This window comes from Symphodus melops (genome assembly GCF_947650265.1).
Source record: "Symphodus melops genome assembly, chromosome: 1".
NCBI classification, from domain to species: domain Eukaryota; kingdom Metazoa; phylum Chordata; class Actinopteri; order Labriformes; family Labridae; genus Symphodus; species Symphodus melops.
Window position 1 is genome coordinate 19106563 of NC_136691.1, and position 16097 is coordinate 19122659.

Genomic DNA, 16097 nt, shown 5'->3' on the forward strand with positions numbered 1-16097 from the left:
ATGGATTTACTCCGCGCTTGTGTTCTGTTCACGGCTCTCTTCGGGCTTGCCAAAGCTTTTACGCACCAGGATATGAAGGACGCATTGCTGCAGAAACTTGGATTGGATGAAGTTCCTAAAATCCACAAGAGGGATTTGGAGAATCTTGTTATTCCAGCGCATATCAAAAACAAGTACACGTCAATGCTGAAGATGCACCACAGCAGGAGACGAAGATCTCTGCCCAGTCTCGCGGGCATCTTGAGGGGAATCCCTGGCAACGCAGGTATGAGACTTCAACATTAAAAAATGTAGCATGTCATTTGAAATTAATTCATATAAGAATGATTTTTTTTATAGCAACAAGTAAAAGATTTAAGTAAAAAGTTTTTCTGAGCGTAATTATATTGGTGCGTAAACGACTATTTTACGCACCATTAAAGTAAAAGCATAAACATGCGTCGCCTAAAACGCTTTCATCATTGCTGCTGCAGATATTTCCGGGGAGTATGTGTATTCTGACACAATGAGGCATCGCATGGTGTTCGACATGGAGGCGAGGATCCCCGATAACAGCGAAGTGACCATGGCGGAGCTGAAGCTCTACCAGCGGGCTTCCTTCCACAAACGCTTCGCCGTGGAAAGGAAGAACCACAGACCTGTGAACAACGCCCGCGTCAGCATCTACTGGGTGGAGGTGCTGCCAAATGGTTCCAACCGGACATCGCTGATAGATTCTCGGTAAGGGGTCCATTTCTGATGGTGACGTTTGGAAATTGCATTAACTGTTGGGCTGTTAAGTCATGACATTAGCACGGCGTCAATTGGTTGCCTTTGAAATAATCAAATTGCATTATTCTCCAGGAAATATCCGTTTTATCTCCGTTTAATTAATCGCCCTTATCTCTCACGTTCACAGGTTGATCCCCATTCACGAGACCGGCTGGAAGAGCTTTGATGTGACGCAGGCGGTGCACTATTGGTCCAAGAGCCAACAGAAGACACCTATGCACCTGGAAGTGTGGATCGAGGGCGAGAGACCTGGCAGCTACGCGGCAGAGATGGCCAAGAGTGTGCGCTTTACCACCCAGGAGCAGACTGACAACACCTTGGGAAAGCCCGAGCTCATCCTCTACACACTCAACCTCGAAGAATACGGGTAAGGGCGCGAGCTTTTGATATACAGGATATTGTATCAGGGTGACAATTAGTCTGTATCGTCTCTTTTTTTCTACCTGTCACCATTTGCATTCATTAGTCGATTTGTGGGGCGACAGAGGGACGTCAGTTTACTCATTCACATGTTCGGGAGAACTGTGGCTTTAAATCACTGCCTGGCATTTGAGACAACCAATAAGTCCAAGCCTGTTTCCCCTACTATGGATTTTTAGTTATGAACAGAGTAGACTTTAGTCAGGTCAACATATGATGGCTGACAGACTTAAAATCATTGGATATCATAAATAGTTAGAAATGAAGCTCTGGGCCCCTTCAGGCCCTCTCTGTCACCGCAATAATCTAACTTTGCTTTATCGTTTCCTCCCCAGTTCTCGTGGCGACTGTGACGTCAACCAAAACAAAGACACCTGCTGCAGAGAACAGTACTTTGTCAACTTCCGAGCCCTCACGTGGACTCAGTACTGGATCATCGAGCCTGCGGGGTACCAAGCCTTCAGGTGCACTGGAGGCTGTAAACAACCAAAGCGCAACTTTGGCTACGGAGAGAGGCGGTGTACGGTGTCCGAGAGCGCGCCCTTACCAATCATGTACCTGGTGAAGAAGGGGGATTACACTGAGATAGAAGTGGCTGAATTCCCTAATATGATTGTAGAGAGGTGTGCGTGCACAATGGACAATGTCTCTATAGTATGATCATGTAAAGCAGCTACTACAGTCCTATAATAACACGTGGCTGACTGGGATTGTAGGACGCAGTGCCTCTCAGATTGGGGTTTCTCTATTTAATGGTCTAGTACTTTTATTTAAATGGACATTTATTGGGAGATCCATACACAACAGGCCGCCCTGCTGCCTGAGACTCCATCTCCCTCCACAAGCACTTTTATATATTTTGTACATTTTGATATCTTTTTTTATACGAATCTGTATTGTTATGTTGAATATATACAGCAATCATTCAAATTCTGTCTGAAGTGTTATATTTTTGAGCTGTACATAATAGGAATGAGTTTACGTTTGGAAAAAATAAAATATTTTGTTCACTTAAGAGATCCTGGTCTTCCTCTCCCCTGCTGCCGAGCGGCTGTCTGGCTCCTTTCACATTCATGTTAACATTCAGATGCAGACATACAGCTGTCTCCTCTTTCACCTCTTTATTTACACCTGTAAGAAACCAGAGGCGAGCAAATCATTTGCCTAATGACTTCTAACATTTGTTAGAGTTAGGGCACGCTGTTGTTGACAAAGGAGCTCGAACTGACTTGTAATGCTTTATTTACAGAGGGAAGGAGCTACACAGCCACATACAGAGTTACAGGTCAATTCACAATAAGCCAGAATGGCCTCTTCATGTGTTTACATCTGACTGAGGCCGGTCAAACATTGGCAATCAGACCCAATACCTAATGCGCTGTTTGCTGTCTGAGTAGGGGGTCTTGTCATTCACTAATATGCTGCTGATGGAGGTAAACAAGCTGCCTCGCCAAAGACAAGCAGCTGTCTGTCTGGGTGGAAAAGTGAATTCCCAGCATACACCTCAAGTGGTAACCATGAGGAACAGTAGGAACACAGGTGGTCCTCTGAATGAACCTCATACATTCTGTTCTCCGCCTTACACACGTATAATAAACCCCTTTAAGATTGTTGTGATCAGTAAAGTTAAATCTGACATTTCACACTTCATGGTCTCTACAAGTCATTCACACAATACAAATCTACATGTTTTCAGAAGTAATGAACTCCCATAAAAGGATATAAAGAATAATGGGTGCAGCCAACAGGTTTAAAAGTCACACACCAAGGGGTGTCTTCTGACCTGTCAAATAAGGGTGGGCTGCTAAAAAAAAGTAAGAGGACAAAGTGCATGGTAAAACCCAAAGTTTACAAATCTGAACTAGTGTTTTAAATCCCTACAGGATACCCACAGGTCTGAGTTAAACAAAGGGAGGCACATGTAGTTCTGGAGGTCCTTCACCAGGACACTTGGGGCTTTTAACACTTGACCTCCTGATTCTGGAGAATTAAATGCACCTACTTTTGGTGGAAATTCAGCCATGTGAAAGAAAAACTAACTTCATCATGAACCTGATTTTGCTAAGTGCTGACTATTTAAATGTAACTCATCCACAGTCACGAGAGAATCCTGTTTACTGCTGGAAACAAAACAGACTCTAAACAGTACACTGTAATGTACTCAGTTTGTACCTTTACGGGTCCAGCAGCTCATCAGTGGGGCAGTAGCCTTAAAGGTAGACCCATTAATAAAGGTATAAGTATCCTTACAGTTGGTACCCAATGGGGACATTTACATAGCTATGGGGATCAATAATGGACCCTGATGCTCTGGGACCTGTAAGAGGTTTAACTAAATGTCCCTAATGCTAAATCTATAAAACAGACTGGATGATATAACCCAACTGGGGATCTGACAATTATACGCAAGAGACAGATTGGAGGACAGACAGACAAGTTTAATGATCTCTGTGCATCCGTTAAATACAGTTCACAACATACATCACCAACTCCTTCCAGGTTTACATTCCTCTGTACATGGTATGGAGAACCATATTACTCTTCACTCTTTGAATGTCAAGCATCTCCTGAGACCACTCTCTCGTTACGCTGCTAGCTGAGACATTCCATGTGATATACATTTCTTCAAGTATGGTCAGAGCTCCTCAGAATAGATTGCAGTCTGCTGACATCAAGATCATTTTTACAGAGTGTACCCAAACTGAACGAATACACAGAAAATGTGTACTATCAAGACTTGAATGTATCCTTTGGAAATGGTACGAACGTGTTCTTGTAGAGCGTACTGCTGCAGTGTGACGAACTCTTTGTACCTGATGATGACAAACGTATACTTCTGACAAGAAGAGAGAGTGAAGCTTTGTGTTCATTTATTACATTACATTTTATGATACTGAAAGGCCACATCATTAATTCAACGTCATAATACATGATTACATGTAATGTATTGATGTAAAGACGCTAAAAAAGCCAGATGTAATGTTTCTCATTACAGTTCAATAAAAGCATGTGGTTTGTGACGGCTTGCTTTGGGGATTGGCTACTTCAAATTCATTGTCCTAAAAATTAAGCGAAACACATTTGGGGAAACTCTGAAGACAGGATGTTCCTTGAAGTTAGTACTGGGAATATCTGCTTTTTTCTTATCCTGACCCTGACTCTTAAAACATGATACAACTTGTCCTTAAAGGAAATGAAACCTTTTAGGCATTTTAGAAACCTGATTTAAACATCCTGACCTCTCTTTGTATCTTTCTGCCCGTTAAAAGGAATCTCTTTTTCTTGCCACTGTGACTTTGCTAAATGTTTGTTTGGTGCTCATGAAGGATTGATTTTGGGTCTTTGAGAGTAAGCTCTTTCACCTGCTCTTTTTTTTTTTTTAAATGTTGTTGTGTTGAGACATTTGTTATGAACAGAGACTAAACAAAGATTTATTGATTAATTTGGCAGCTGCCGAAGTTTATTTTTTAAAGTCATTAGACTGGATCCCCTCTCTTAGTTCAGGACAGTAAATTGAACTCATTTCCTTGAAGATGGTACAAAATAAAGTCCTACATTTAAAACACTAAGTATATGTCCTGTTGGACAGTCTGTGGGTTTAGTTCCTTTTACTTTCAAAAATAAACATTAAGATTTCTTAACAGTTAATCCATTTGAGGCGGCACAACCTCCTGACTGGTTATTTTGTCTTTTTTGTATTTCTTTGAGCCAAGTTGGCTTCATTTACTTTTGTTCTTAAGCTAGTGTAGAAAAGTTAAAGGATTCTTTCTGATCCAGTGTTAATGAACAGTTAAACCTGTGACAGAGGTGAACTCTTTGTAACAAACCACAAAGTCACTGTTAACCAGTTTGTAAACTTTAATAAAGTTGAGAGAGAAATTAAATTTTAAAAAAAATCAACCGCATTTTTTCTTCTTCAAAACACAAATATTAGAAACTGTCTTGATAGAAAAGCTTTTGCATTGTTGGTTTCAACATTAAAGACCTGATATACAACCTGCAACATAAAGCCATTTAAAAATATAGTCTGTTGTGTTATTAGAGGTTAAACTGTAAACTCAAAGCTCATCATTCGGCTAGATTTATGCTTCCAGTACAATTAAAAGAGGAGGGCACAAACTCTCCAGACATTTCAATATAGTAGACAATCATCACACAGCAGTACTCGGGCAAACTAACACTTTCATCACAATACACTTAGAAGTCAGCTTAATGAACATTCGTGCATGGTTGAAATAGTGGTTCAATATTTACACGCTTCTCATAAATAACATGGGGATTCAAAAGTCAAAACAAAATGGTCACACACACACACAACCATATTTTGTCTGATCTACTGTCATGGTCTGTTTTGTTTTTTTGCAACTCTGATGAAGACGGTCTGAAGTTGGACAAGCTGGGTGTCCTCTTGTCGGCTCATGAGACACTATGAGCGGTCGCTTGAGGAGCTGCCATTATTGCCAGGCCACACAGTCAACAAAATGTGCCTTTCAACTGACAGGAGAAAAAAAGTTAGGTCTACAGCTTCTCGCGTCTTCTTGACTGTTTTTCATGACGTGCTCATGGTGTTTGTTTTACATGTTGTGATGCTGTGTAGCCCTTTAGGTTTGCTGGTGAAAATGACTAACCCCGCCTGCCTGCCTTCAACCACGTTTGTGCTCCGATCAGATGTTCAAAATGTTAACGGTGCTATGGACACATTTTCAAGAAATGCTTCCAGAGGTTCAGATTTTTATTGGTGTGGCTGGTCAGTGCTTTTCAAAGTCGATAACAATAAAGGGGAGTTTAACCACTAAAAAAAATAAGACTAAGATGCAGACGTTTCCCTCGGGACAAAGGGTGGTCCTTTAATTCTAAGCACTTAAATTTAAAAGTATTATTAAAAGACAATCTAATTTAAAGGCAAAACGTAGCATACGATGGCTTACTTACATCCTTAAAAATGTTAAAATACTTTCTCAAAGCGGTGAACACTGGAGTAGCTTAAAGGATCGGTAAAGACATCAAAGACAGGACACCAGGAGGGAATACTTTAAAGTAATGAGGCGTAAACTCGGGCTCATAGCCGGGCTGATGTCGGCTCTGAGACATCGCCCGTTCAAAGGTCTTTTACACACCTTTGAAAATCAAAAGTCATAAGCCAGGAAGTATGTTTAAAACAAAAAAAGCCAACGAGTAGTTTATTGTAGGTCTATGGAGCTTCGGTTACAGGTTTGATACTGGGAACAGAACATAAAAAGCTTGCTGTAATTCATTTGAACTGATGGACAGTGGACTGACACATACAGGTCTAACAGTTTAATCACCTACCATGCTTCTCACTAATGAGCCAAGGTTCCTTTCAATCATTAGGTATTCTCAATTTTCGCATAAAACTACAAAAAAAAAAATATTTACAATTTGTAATAAAAAAAGCAAAACAGAAAATCACAGCACAGATAAAATGCACAACCCTGAAAAAAAACAAAGAAAAAGAAAAAGGAACGTCTGCCGGGCTGGCAAAAAGGTTTCTGGTTCCTGATATTACAAACATGAAATTCTCTTTAAAAGCAGGTCATTTAAAAGTGGTGGGGAAAAAAAAAAGAAAAGAAAAGAGAATGAAATGTACAACAAAAACTGATAGCTGACTGAACGAAACTCAACCCACGTCATACATGTGTATATAGATTTATATATAGACCTTCAGACACACTCAGGATACCTGGTTTCCTCTCTGATGTGGAATGCTGTTGCTCAACATTGTACAGGTCAGTCGAGGGTTATAGGATTATTAAAAGCGGGTTGTTTTAAAAAGAAAATCAAAAACGCAGGATGGAGGGATGTTCCTTGGCTAGTGGTGGGTCTCTGTTTGGGCCACCAGTCCGTAAGAACAAGTGTCTTAGTAATATCCAGGCTGATACTGCTGGCTCCACGGCTTCTGGTTCCAGAACTACAGAGGAGACAGACCCAACACAAGTTCATGTTTATGTGACCCTCAAAATGTGAAACAAACAGTCTGTACTCATTTCTGGAGACAAATCCTAATCATCAGGACTCTGAGAGTAAAACTCTTAAAAAAAACTTAAAGACAGATCCAAGTTCTAACGAGTTTTTACAAACATCAAAAGCAAACAAAACTCTCAAAAAAAAGTATCTCCCTCAAGTTTCACTAACCCAACCATCTTAATCACATGCTGCGACATCCATGTGCTGCAGAGAGAAGGACTGTGGGAATACTGACCCCTTGCTGCCAGCTCTGGTTGAAGGCTTGGGCCTTGTCCATGCCATTCCTGTTGCCGAAGCTGCCTCTGTTCCTGTCGTTACCATAGTTCCCATTCTTGTGGCCAAAGTTGCCGCGGTTACCACCTCTCTGATGAAACTGGAAGAAAAAGGAAGGTGCTATAAAAATACATGTCATAGTAGAGGTGGGCGATATGACTCCAGGTTCTTGTGTCTTTTCCAGAGACCGTATTAAAAAAGGGCTCGAGCATAAGAACACATCCAAACACAGACCCCCTCATCACCCCGTTTGACGGGATAACCAACTCAATCTGTGTACGACACCAGAGAACGATCTTAGATTTCAGAAGCTTCTAAATTTATCCATTTCCTTTCTCTCCTGCAGGCGTGTTAGACACACTTCCTGATACAACTTATCACAATAAAAGCATCTGAACACCTTAAAGAGTGGAGACTTTTACTGTGAATAGAAAGTGTTTAGTACATCTTCGACAGAGCTACATTTACAGATTCTCTGCATGGAAAGAATTGCCAATGTCTGGTCACCGTGCAACACGAGTCCCGTTTTACTCGAGATCCCGTTATAACGATTTATCAAGACGCAAAAATCTCATCTGCAGCACCAAACAGGAAATGAGATTGTTTGAAGTTTTGTGTCTTTACGTTCAAAGACCTAAGAGCAGACATCCGTCTCTCTGGTCCCCTAAAGAGTGCAGTGTACATAGTGCTAATTTCTGCTTTATACATTATAACAATTCCTTAATTAGTCCAAACTCTGTAAGCACGTTAAGGTTTACGCACGTAAAATGTGATATTATAAACTTCTAGTTCATTGGTCTTAAACACCAATAATATGCACAGAAAATACATCATGTGACGGCAAAAATCTATGTTGGCAGAATGTGATACCTGTGATGGTACCGTTGAACACACACACATTAACAGTGTACATGTCCAAACCCACCTGTCCGGGATGTCCCCTGTTTCCACCACGGTTCATGTTGCCGCCTCCTCCTCGGTTCATGTTCCCCCTGTGCATTGGGCCCCCTCTGTTCATGGGCCCCCCCCTGGGTCCCATGTTGCCACCTCTCATTGGTCCACCCCTGGGGGATCCTCCTCTGAGGGATCCACCCCTGGGGGATCCGCCAAGGCTGGGAATGGGGCCGCCCCGGTTGAAGTTTCCACGGCTGGGGAAACCTCCTCTGTAGGCGGGGGGAGGCAGGAAGCCGCGTGGCGGACGGTTGAAGCCGCCGCGGAGGCCTGGAGCTACAGAGCGGTCAGAAACATCCTTAGTAACCGAGCAGGGATTCATTTCAATAACAAAATCAAATAACAGCCAACCGTCAACCCTACCTCCTCTGAAGTTGCCTCTGTTCTGGAATCCTCCGCGGCCGCCGCCTCTCTGGCCCGGTCCACCACCACGGCCAAACTGGTTCTTGCCTCCACGGCCACCGCCACGCAGCCCTCCACCTCTCTTTGGCGTCGTGCTTCCCTGGTTCGGTTTCTTCTCGGCTGGCAGAGCGGTCTTGCTTTCCTCTTTGTACTGCTCGAGCAGCTTGGCTGCCTCCTCCTTCTGCAGCTCAGCGTAGATGACCTCACTGAAGCTCTCTCCCGCCTCCGGCAGCGAGTAGAAGCCTGGAACAGAAGGGGAGAGAAACGTCATGACTTGGGGATGCCAACATTGTCCATGTAAGTCTCCGTAGAGAGTTGAGGTTAAGTGATCAGCCTGAGAATCTGGATTTTTACCTTTCATTTTGAGGACAGCGTGTTCAGGCACTTCTTTGCCATCGCTCTCCACTTTCTGTTGGACTCTCTGCTTGTAGTCGTCATCAGAGGGGCAGACAACCACAGCCTTACGCTGGAAGCCTGCAAACAAGCACATCTTCCTCTTCTGGCCCGGGGCAGACAGGTTTGTCTGAGGGAGAAGACGAGGAGGGTTATTAAGCCGTCACGCCGCCGCCGCCTGTGCGTCACGTGACCACGTTCATCACTTACATGATCCAGGATGTAGTTCCTCTTCTTGCGGGCAGCAATTTCAATAAACTTTCCCAGGAAGAGTGGTGCTCGCTGGGAAATAGCAGTGAGCTTTGTGATGTCCTTTGACTGGCGTTTCAGACTGTTGATCTGTTTGAAACAAGGATGAAATGCACGACATCAAGAAACCGAAAAGTGTAAGACAAAGTGAAGTCAGACTTCAACAGCTGTGCAGCTGACTGCTGGATGTTTAACTGACCATCATCTTGTCCACAATAGTGTCACTGCCCAGGATGTAGTATTTGCCCGGGTTCTCCTGAACATGATCCTTCACCCATGTAGTCTTCCCAGAACCTGGCAGGCCAACCATCACGATGATCTACATGCCAAGACAGAAGAGTTCAGATCCAAACCTCCAAAGACTTTGACCGTTAATGCTGCCGTCTTTGCAGTGGGTTCTTACCTCGCAGTCGGCCTTGGTCTGTGGCCCCTTGAGCCCCCGGACTCGGTCACTCACAGGGATCTGCTGCAGGAAGGTGTAGCCCTGGGGCTCAGGGAAATACGGAGTCTCCATCTGGCCAAAGTTAAACTCCACAGCACAATTGTGGCAGATGACATGGGGGAAGAGGGCCTGGCCGTTCAGGCTGTCCTTGCTGACTTGGAAAGCAACAGCCGGCTCCCCGCCATTCTTCGCGAAGGACAACACAAACTCATCACCCTCAAAGTCCTGAGGAACAAAAGATGAACAGTTAAAGATGTATAATACTTACCAGTAATTTAAAAAAAAAAAAAAACAACAACATGAAACTGTTTTTATACATCTTCAACTAATTCTACAGGGACCACCACATTCAACTACTGTAACTCTTCTTATTTTAACCAATAAGACAAGCAACTTCTATGTCTTACAATAAGGCAGCAGATGACATCATTCTCCTCGTACGTTTCTCCAAAGTCCTCGGTCACACAGTTGGTGGTCTTCTTTCCTTTTCCAGAGTATGCGTAAGAGTGCTCCTCCTCACCTGAAGTCAGAGGGAAAAACATCGACAGAATGTAAGTTTAGACGCAACGTGTCGGCCAGTAAGACGATGTAACTGTGTGATTCATCCATGTGGGCAACAGGCCAGCCACCATTACTGTTATGTGGGCAGAGCTGCAGCCATTTTGCGTCACCAACATGCCATGCACGTTATGAAACACTAGGGGGACCCCTTGGGACAGACTGCCTCAGATGTGGGCTCATCAGAGCAGCTGGTTAGTGCTTCCCTACTGACAGAGCTTTATGCACAAACATGGACTCTGTAAAGTGCATTTCTCATCGTTTCAATAAAACTCCTGCAGAGATCAAAAGAATGCAATGCCTGGTAGAGTTTATCAATACTAAGTTTGACTATTTAACTATTCTGAGCTCAGTCACAGCTGTGTGAATCCAAAAAAACAAGGGAAATCAAAGACTAACCAAGCAGCAGGGTGCCAGTGGACAGGGACCAGCCGACCTGCACATCATGAATCTCCATGTTTTTACTGGAAATGTGCTTCACAGGTATTTTCTCTGTAATCTGTTGAATGAAGCAAAACACAAAACATTTTAATAACTGTCATTAGACTAACGCGTCTTAATGTTTGTAGGCTGGTGTGGACCTTTGAAAGGCCTTCATGAACAATGTAGAACAAGTATGAGATGTTACATTAATAATTACTGTGTTGTAGGTCAGTAAAGAGAAACACAGTGCATCAGAATAATAAGTATACCTTCATCTCAAAGCAAGCTTTGCCTTTGTTCACACCATAGGTGGCCTTGCCTCCAGACCACAAGTAAGCAAAACTCTCCATGGTGAGAGACGAGGCACTGTATCGGTCCCGTGACACCTTAAAGTGCAGGTCGCTGTTGTCTTGGGGAAAAAAAACACATTGTATACACAGTCATTTATCCTGACGAACAGGTCAACTTCAGGGTCAAACATTTCTATTGTAAACTTCAGATGACTCACAAGCATCAAGGCAGACTTTAGTTTCATCAAGCTCCTCGTCTTCTTCCTCCAGAGGCGGCACAGGAGACTTAAATGAGGCCCTGAGAAGTGATACCAAACGGTCATTTAGAGGAGTCACAACACAAGGCAGCTACATGAAACACAGATTCCTTGGTACCACTTGCTGAAAGACATTTGGGGAGAGAAGTAGAAAACCAGACTATGGAAAACGGTACAAAATACTCTGAAAATAATAGTAAAACGGCAAATGAGCCTCGGAATAGTCATCTGTGTTGTGGGCTTCGGCAGACATCACTTACCTTGCAGTATCCAGCGAAATCTAAAACGTGAGAGATACACAGAAAGAAATCCACTATCCACGTGTGAAAGTGACCAAATCCTTTCAAAATCAAATGAGAGGGAGCCGTGTTCATGATCTCCAGGATTGAAGTGGGTGCAGTTATATTTAACTCTCTTCATCAAAAGGTCATGACTTACAGACAGCTCTGGGGAACTGCAGCTATGAGGTACAGGTTGTCAACATGCCTTGTGAGAAACTGGTGTAGTGAGAGCTACAGCAACTTACCAACTCTGTAGCTGAAGATTGAGAACAGAAATCTCAAATAGGAAGTTTAACAGACTGAGAATGATGCAGGTTTAACTTCAGTGACGCTTAAGGATTTCTCCTCCTTCAGAAATGATCTTAACCCAGTGGAGTGGAGTGGAGTACTTTGGGGTTCCTAATTATCTCTAAGATGCTGTCAGTGTATTTGCCCTCAATCGCTGGACAACGGCTGCTGTGGTGTGATATATGGGGGCTGACGCTTTGAGCTGATGCAATGAACAGCTTTGCTACTGCTCCAGGTTCAGCTGTTCTTGAACAGATCTACAATAACTTTGGAACAATATTGTAACTACTAAGAAAAAAAAATAAAAATACACCTTTAATAAACAAAAAGAGGACAGTGGGAAATTTGTCTGGAAAAAAACAAAGACAGAAAAACCATCATGTATCAACAATTCTGTTACTCTGATTATTCACCGAGACCGTAAACGTTCCCCCAAAAACAAAAAAAATTACAAAAATGGCGGGCTCAAAAGGGTTTGCAGTGTCTTCGAGTTAATTTATCCAGTCTGTCAACAGCGCAATGGAAACAAGAGTAGGTATATGTATGCACGCGTACACACACTGACAAACACACATGCTTGATGTCACTGTGTGGGGGTACAAAAGAACTTTGAAACACACTCACTTCATGATAACACACAGAAGACATGAGACAGAAAAGCTTTTTGACATCATACAACCAAACAAAACGGAGGAGGGGGGGGGGGGGGGGGGGGGGGGGGGGAAGGATCATAGCGAGGCAAAACGATGGACGGTAAATTGCGAGCTCCTTCGTGAACGTTCCAGAAGATTCCTACATCCTTGTGTGCTAGCCTGGAGTAATGGACCCTCCTCCCACGCCTCTCAGCTATTCCTCCCCACCCTCCCATTCAATTCAAAAGTGCACATCTGTTACTTTCCTCTGGGGTTGTTGTCTTTGAGCAGCCTTGATTCACCTTGAGGACACAATGGGCTTTGGCAAAACAATAAGTGGCATGAGGAACAGATGTGACAGTTCATAGAGACTGGAAGTTGCACTTCTGCTACAGAATGCGGTCATTAAAAAGACACAAATGTGAGTGGGCACTGTAAAAGATAAAATGGTAAGGCTCCTTTAGTAGTCAGGGTAGACCCTCAAAACATGTGTGTGAATGTAAGTTTTTAGTGGATAGTATAGTAACTAAAAATGAGGGTCATCCTCTTGCTAGTTATGTGCATTGGCACTTAAAGCCAATACAGTTCAACAAAGCTATGCATGGCGTTTCAGGGATGCTGAAGGCCATTTTTGCTCTGTCCCATCCTTACCAGCTGTATTTGTTCTCTTCAATAAATTCAAAGTAGCCCCTTCCATGTTCCTCCCGGCGTCTCTTAACACCCTTCTTATTCTTCTGATCAGCATTCGTGTCTTTGTCCGCATCCCCTTTGAAAATAGAACAAAGATATAGAATGAGGTGCTCCTTTTTAATGGAGAGAGAGGTCGGACTGGCAGTGGGGTTCTGGCCCACAAAGCCCGTTCATTAGTTACATTGTGTCGACCATAATCATCAATATTAATTTATGAGGCGAAACCTCATGGTTACACTTAACACAGTCATAATCCATAAACTGTAACTGGTCTAATGACCAGAGAGAAATTACAATATGAGCTGGTCCAAATAAACATTGTAAACTGGGTTGGTTGGGACTAGAAAAACAAGTCTGTGCAAACATAAAAGTGATACTAACCCCGTAACAAAGGGCTTAGACCAATATCATATATGTTCATTTCATTAGGTCAAGCCTGGTGTGTGGGACAGCTGCATCATGCAAGAAATGACACCTGTTCAGTAATAAATTGCCCCTTCCCCAATAAACTAATAACCTACGTATCTATATTGTGCATTGTCGTGTTAATATTTATGTTTTAATAGTTGATATTCAAGTCAAACCACGTGTTTTAATCAGCTCGTCGCCTGCTCCATCTTCCGCACAACTCGTTTAAAGACATCTATCCTTAAGACTAGACCAACAGTATATTTAGCCTTGCAATCCCGAAGTTACATTCAATTATTTTTACCTTAATAACAGAAAACGCCTGTACTATTAATGATTCACGCACCGGAGGAAGACAGACAACGCGCCATCACTACCATAAAAAACTCCATTCAAACCTGTCGGGCATGTTGCTTCGGCCTTTTTTTCATTGCCATAATGATTGCATTACTACAGCTCTACCCCATGCCCCCCCCCCCTATTTTTCAATACATCTTCCTTTAATCCGAGACCACTGAACCAGCTGGTTAGCACTGCACCAAAGACAAAGGAACGACGTTAGCTAGCCGGCTAAAATGCTAACCGAGCTAAACGAAGTACAAACGTTTATCTCTCGCTCATTTTATTCGACGCAATTACGCAAAATACGTGGCTATGACGGCACGGCGCATATGTAAACGTTTTTGGGCGGTAATATCGGCTATTGGCATTACAAGAATGATTAATTTTAACATATCGAAGCGGTGATCGATGCTAATGTTGAATGAGCTAACCTGCTACATGCTTGTTGCTATCGTGGTTGCTAAGGCGTCTCTATCGAGGTCACGCTACTTCAAGATGGACGCTCGGTTTACGTTACGCCTATATAATTCTTGTCCATCCCAACCGGCTCCCTCCCGCGGCGGCAAAATAAACCGACACACAGTCCATACAGCCAGCCACATTTTCATAACCAACCCCGTGTGACTCACCCTCAGCAGCCTGGTCCCCGGGCTCACCGTCCTCGATTTTCTCCATGTCGTCCACGTCTCCCTTCAGCATAGGATCCATCTCGTCCTCCTCGTCCTCTTCCCCCTCTCCCATCTCTTCGTCCTCAGCAGCGGCGTCCCCGTCGCCCTGGTTCTCAGGCTCTTCCTCGTTGGCCTCCATGCTCTCTTCCACCGGGCCCTCGCCCTCCTCTTCTTCCCCCATACACTCCTGGTCTGCGGCCTGCTCGAAGCCTCCGCTCGACGCCGCCGCGTCCTGGTCCAACGGGGTGTCCCCGGAGAGGGCCTCCTCGTCCAACGCGGCCTGCAGGCGGTCCATCAGCTCGGCCTTCAGCCCCTTATCCGACAGATTACGCTTTTTCAGCTCGTCTTTCAGCTCGTTCACTTTAAGCTTTTTCACGTTAATTGAGCTCATCGTGAATTTCAGATGGTCTAACGTGTTTAAGATTTAAAAAAAAAAATCAACAATAAATAAATAAACGGATGCCCTTTGTTAACAGATATAGCTCAGAAATGCGCCAAATGGCAACCGAAGCGTCCGACCAATCTTCCGCCGGTAGAGAGCTGTGTGCACGCGCGGAGCAGCCTGCGGTGTGGGGGAGGATGACGTCTCTCCTACCGTAACCACCCGGAAAGCAGCGCAGCTTGGTTTTATAGCATGCCACCGACCATCTGTCGCTGCTGTAATCACAAAGCCTTGTTGTGGATAGAAAGTGGGACAAAATACAGCGTAGTGCACATTCAGCCAGAAAGCAACCTACACCTATCGTCGAGGATATTATTCAGCTCAACTTAAAAACCTTTTTATTTGGCCTATTTGCTTTGAAAAAAAATAAACACATTTTATCTGGAAGATTCAAAATGACAGCCTATGTATAATTCATAATAAAATTCATACAGCACATTTTGTTCGACTTGTCTAACTTGTAACTTGACATTGACAAAATAAACATAGAAACTATAAAAACAGATTTTCACATTACATTACATAATAGCTGAGTAGATGGAGAGGGGGTGGGATTCAATAAGTTTTACTTCTTCCCACTCCTTTGCGGACATGTAGCCTAATTTATAACTTCTTTTTTTTTTTAATTCTTCTGAATTATACTTTCCACTGTTTATAATTATTATTTATTTTCTGTCTGTTGTTTTGTTCTGTATTTATTATTATTATTACTTTATTTATTTTTCTGTTCAGCAGTGTTTCATGTTATATGTTCGGAATAAATAAATCAAATATGTAGATTGTATTAGACGTCAACACGCGTCTAATACAATCTTTGATAAAGTTCAGAGAAAGATAAAAAGTACAAATCCTTGTGTTAGATGATAATAATCTCCGCTAGTTTTTTTTCCATCCATTTTACACCATTTTGCCTCATTGTTGAGGACTGCATG

At 43.1% G+C, this 16097-nt stretch overlaps 2 protein-coding genes across 3 annotated transcripts; one reads left to right on the forward strand and one right to left on the reverse strand.

Moving 5' to 3' along the window:
* Positions 1-1863, forward strand: lft1 (lefty1; the record flags this gene model as incomplete). Its single annotated transcript, XM_079358488.1, has 4 exons — positions 1-265; positions 474-720; positions 899-1138; positions 1527-1863. 4 exons carry the CDS (start codon positions 1-3, stop codon positions 1849-1851), a joined length of 1077 nt encoding a protein of 358 aa, XP_079214614.1. The 3' UTR covers positions 1852-1863.
* Positions 1864-6339: 4476 nt separating this feature from the next.
* On the reverse strand, positions 6340-15344 carry hnrnpub (heterogeneous nuclear ribonucleoprotein Ub). 2 transcript variants are annotated; one of them, XM_079353350.1, is made up of 14 exons: positions 14685-15344; positions 13267-13381; positions 11376-11455; positions 11137-11276; positions 10844-10943; positions 10294-10406; positions 9848-10111; positions 9644-9763; positions 9406-9534; positions 9157-9325; positions 8764-9045; positions 8375-8676; positions 7412-7549; positions 6340-7120 (listed from the first exon to the last, which is right to left on the reverse strand). In XM_079353350.1, exons 1-14 carry the CDS (start codon positions 15112-15114, stop codon positions 7070-7072), a joined length of 2433 nt encoding a protein of 810 aa, XP_079209476.1. In that variant the 5' UTR covers positions 15115-15344; the 3' UTR covers positions 6340-7069. The 2 variants fall into 2 exon arrangements, with proteins under 2 accessions (XP_079209476.1, XP_079209477.1); XM_079353351.1 differs by lacking the exons at positions 6340-7120; positions 7412-7549 and adding an exon at positions 8182-8297 and having other exon boundaries at positions 8344-8676.
* Between the last annotated feature and the right edge of the window lie 753 nt (positions 15345-16097).

Bases quoted from the DNA above. Each gene is read 5' to 3' on its own strand.
- hnrnpub (XM_079353350.1), bottom strand. From the start codon at position 15,114: ATGAGCTCAATTAACGTGAAAAAGCTTAAAGTGAACGAGCTGAAAGAC. The intron at 13,382-14,684 runs GTGAGTCACACG...CTATTTTCAAAG, and splicing joins CGGGGACCAGGCTGCTGAGG to GGGATGCGGACAAAGACACG. The intron at 9,535-9,643 runs GTCAGTTAAACA...TGTTTCAAACAG, and splicing joins CTATTGTGGACAAGATGATG to ATCAACAGTCTGAAACGCCA.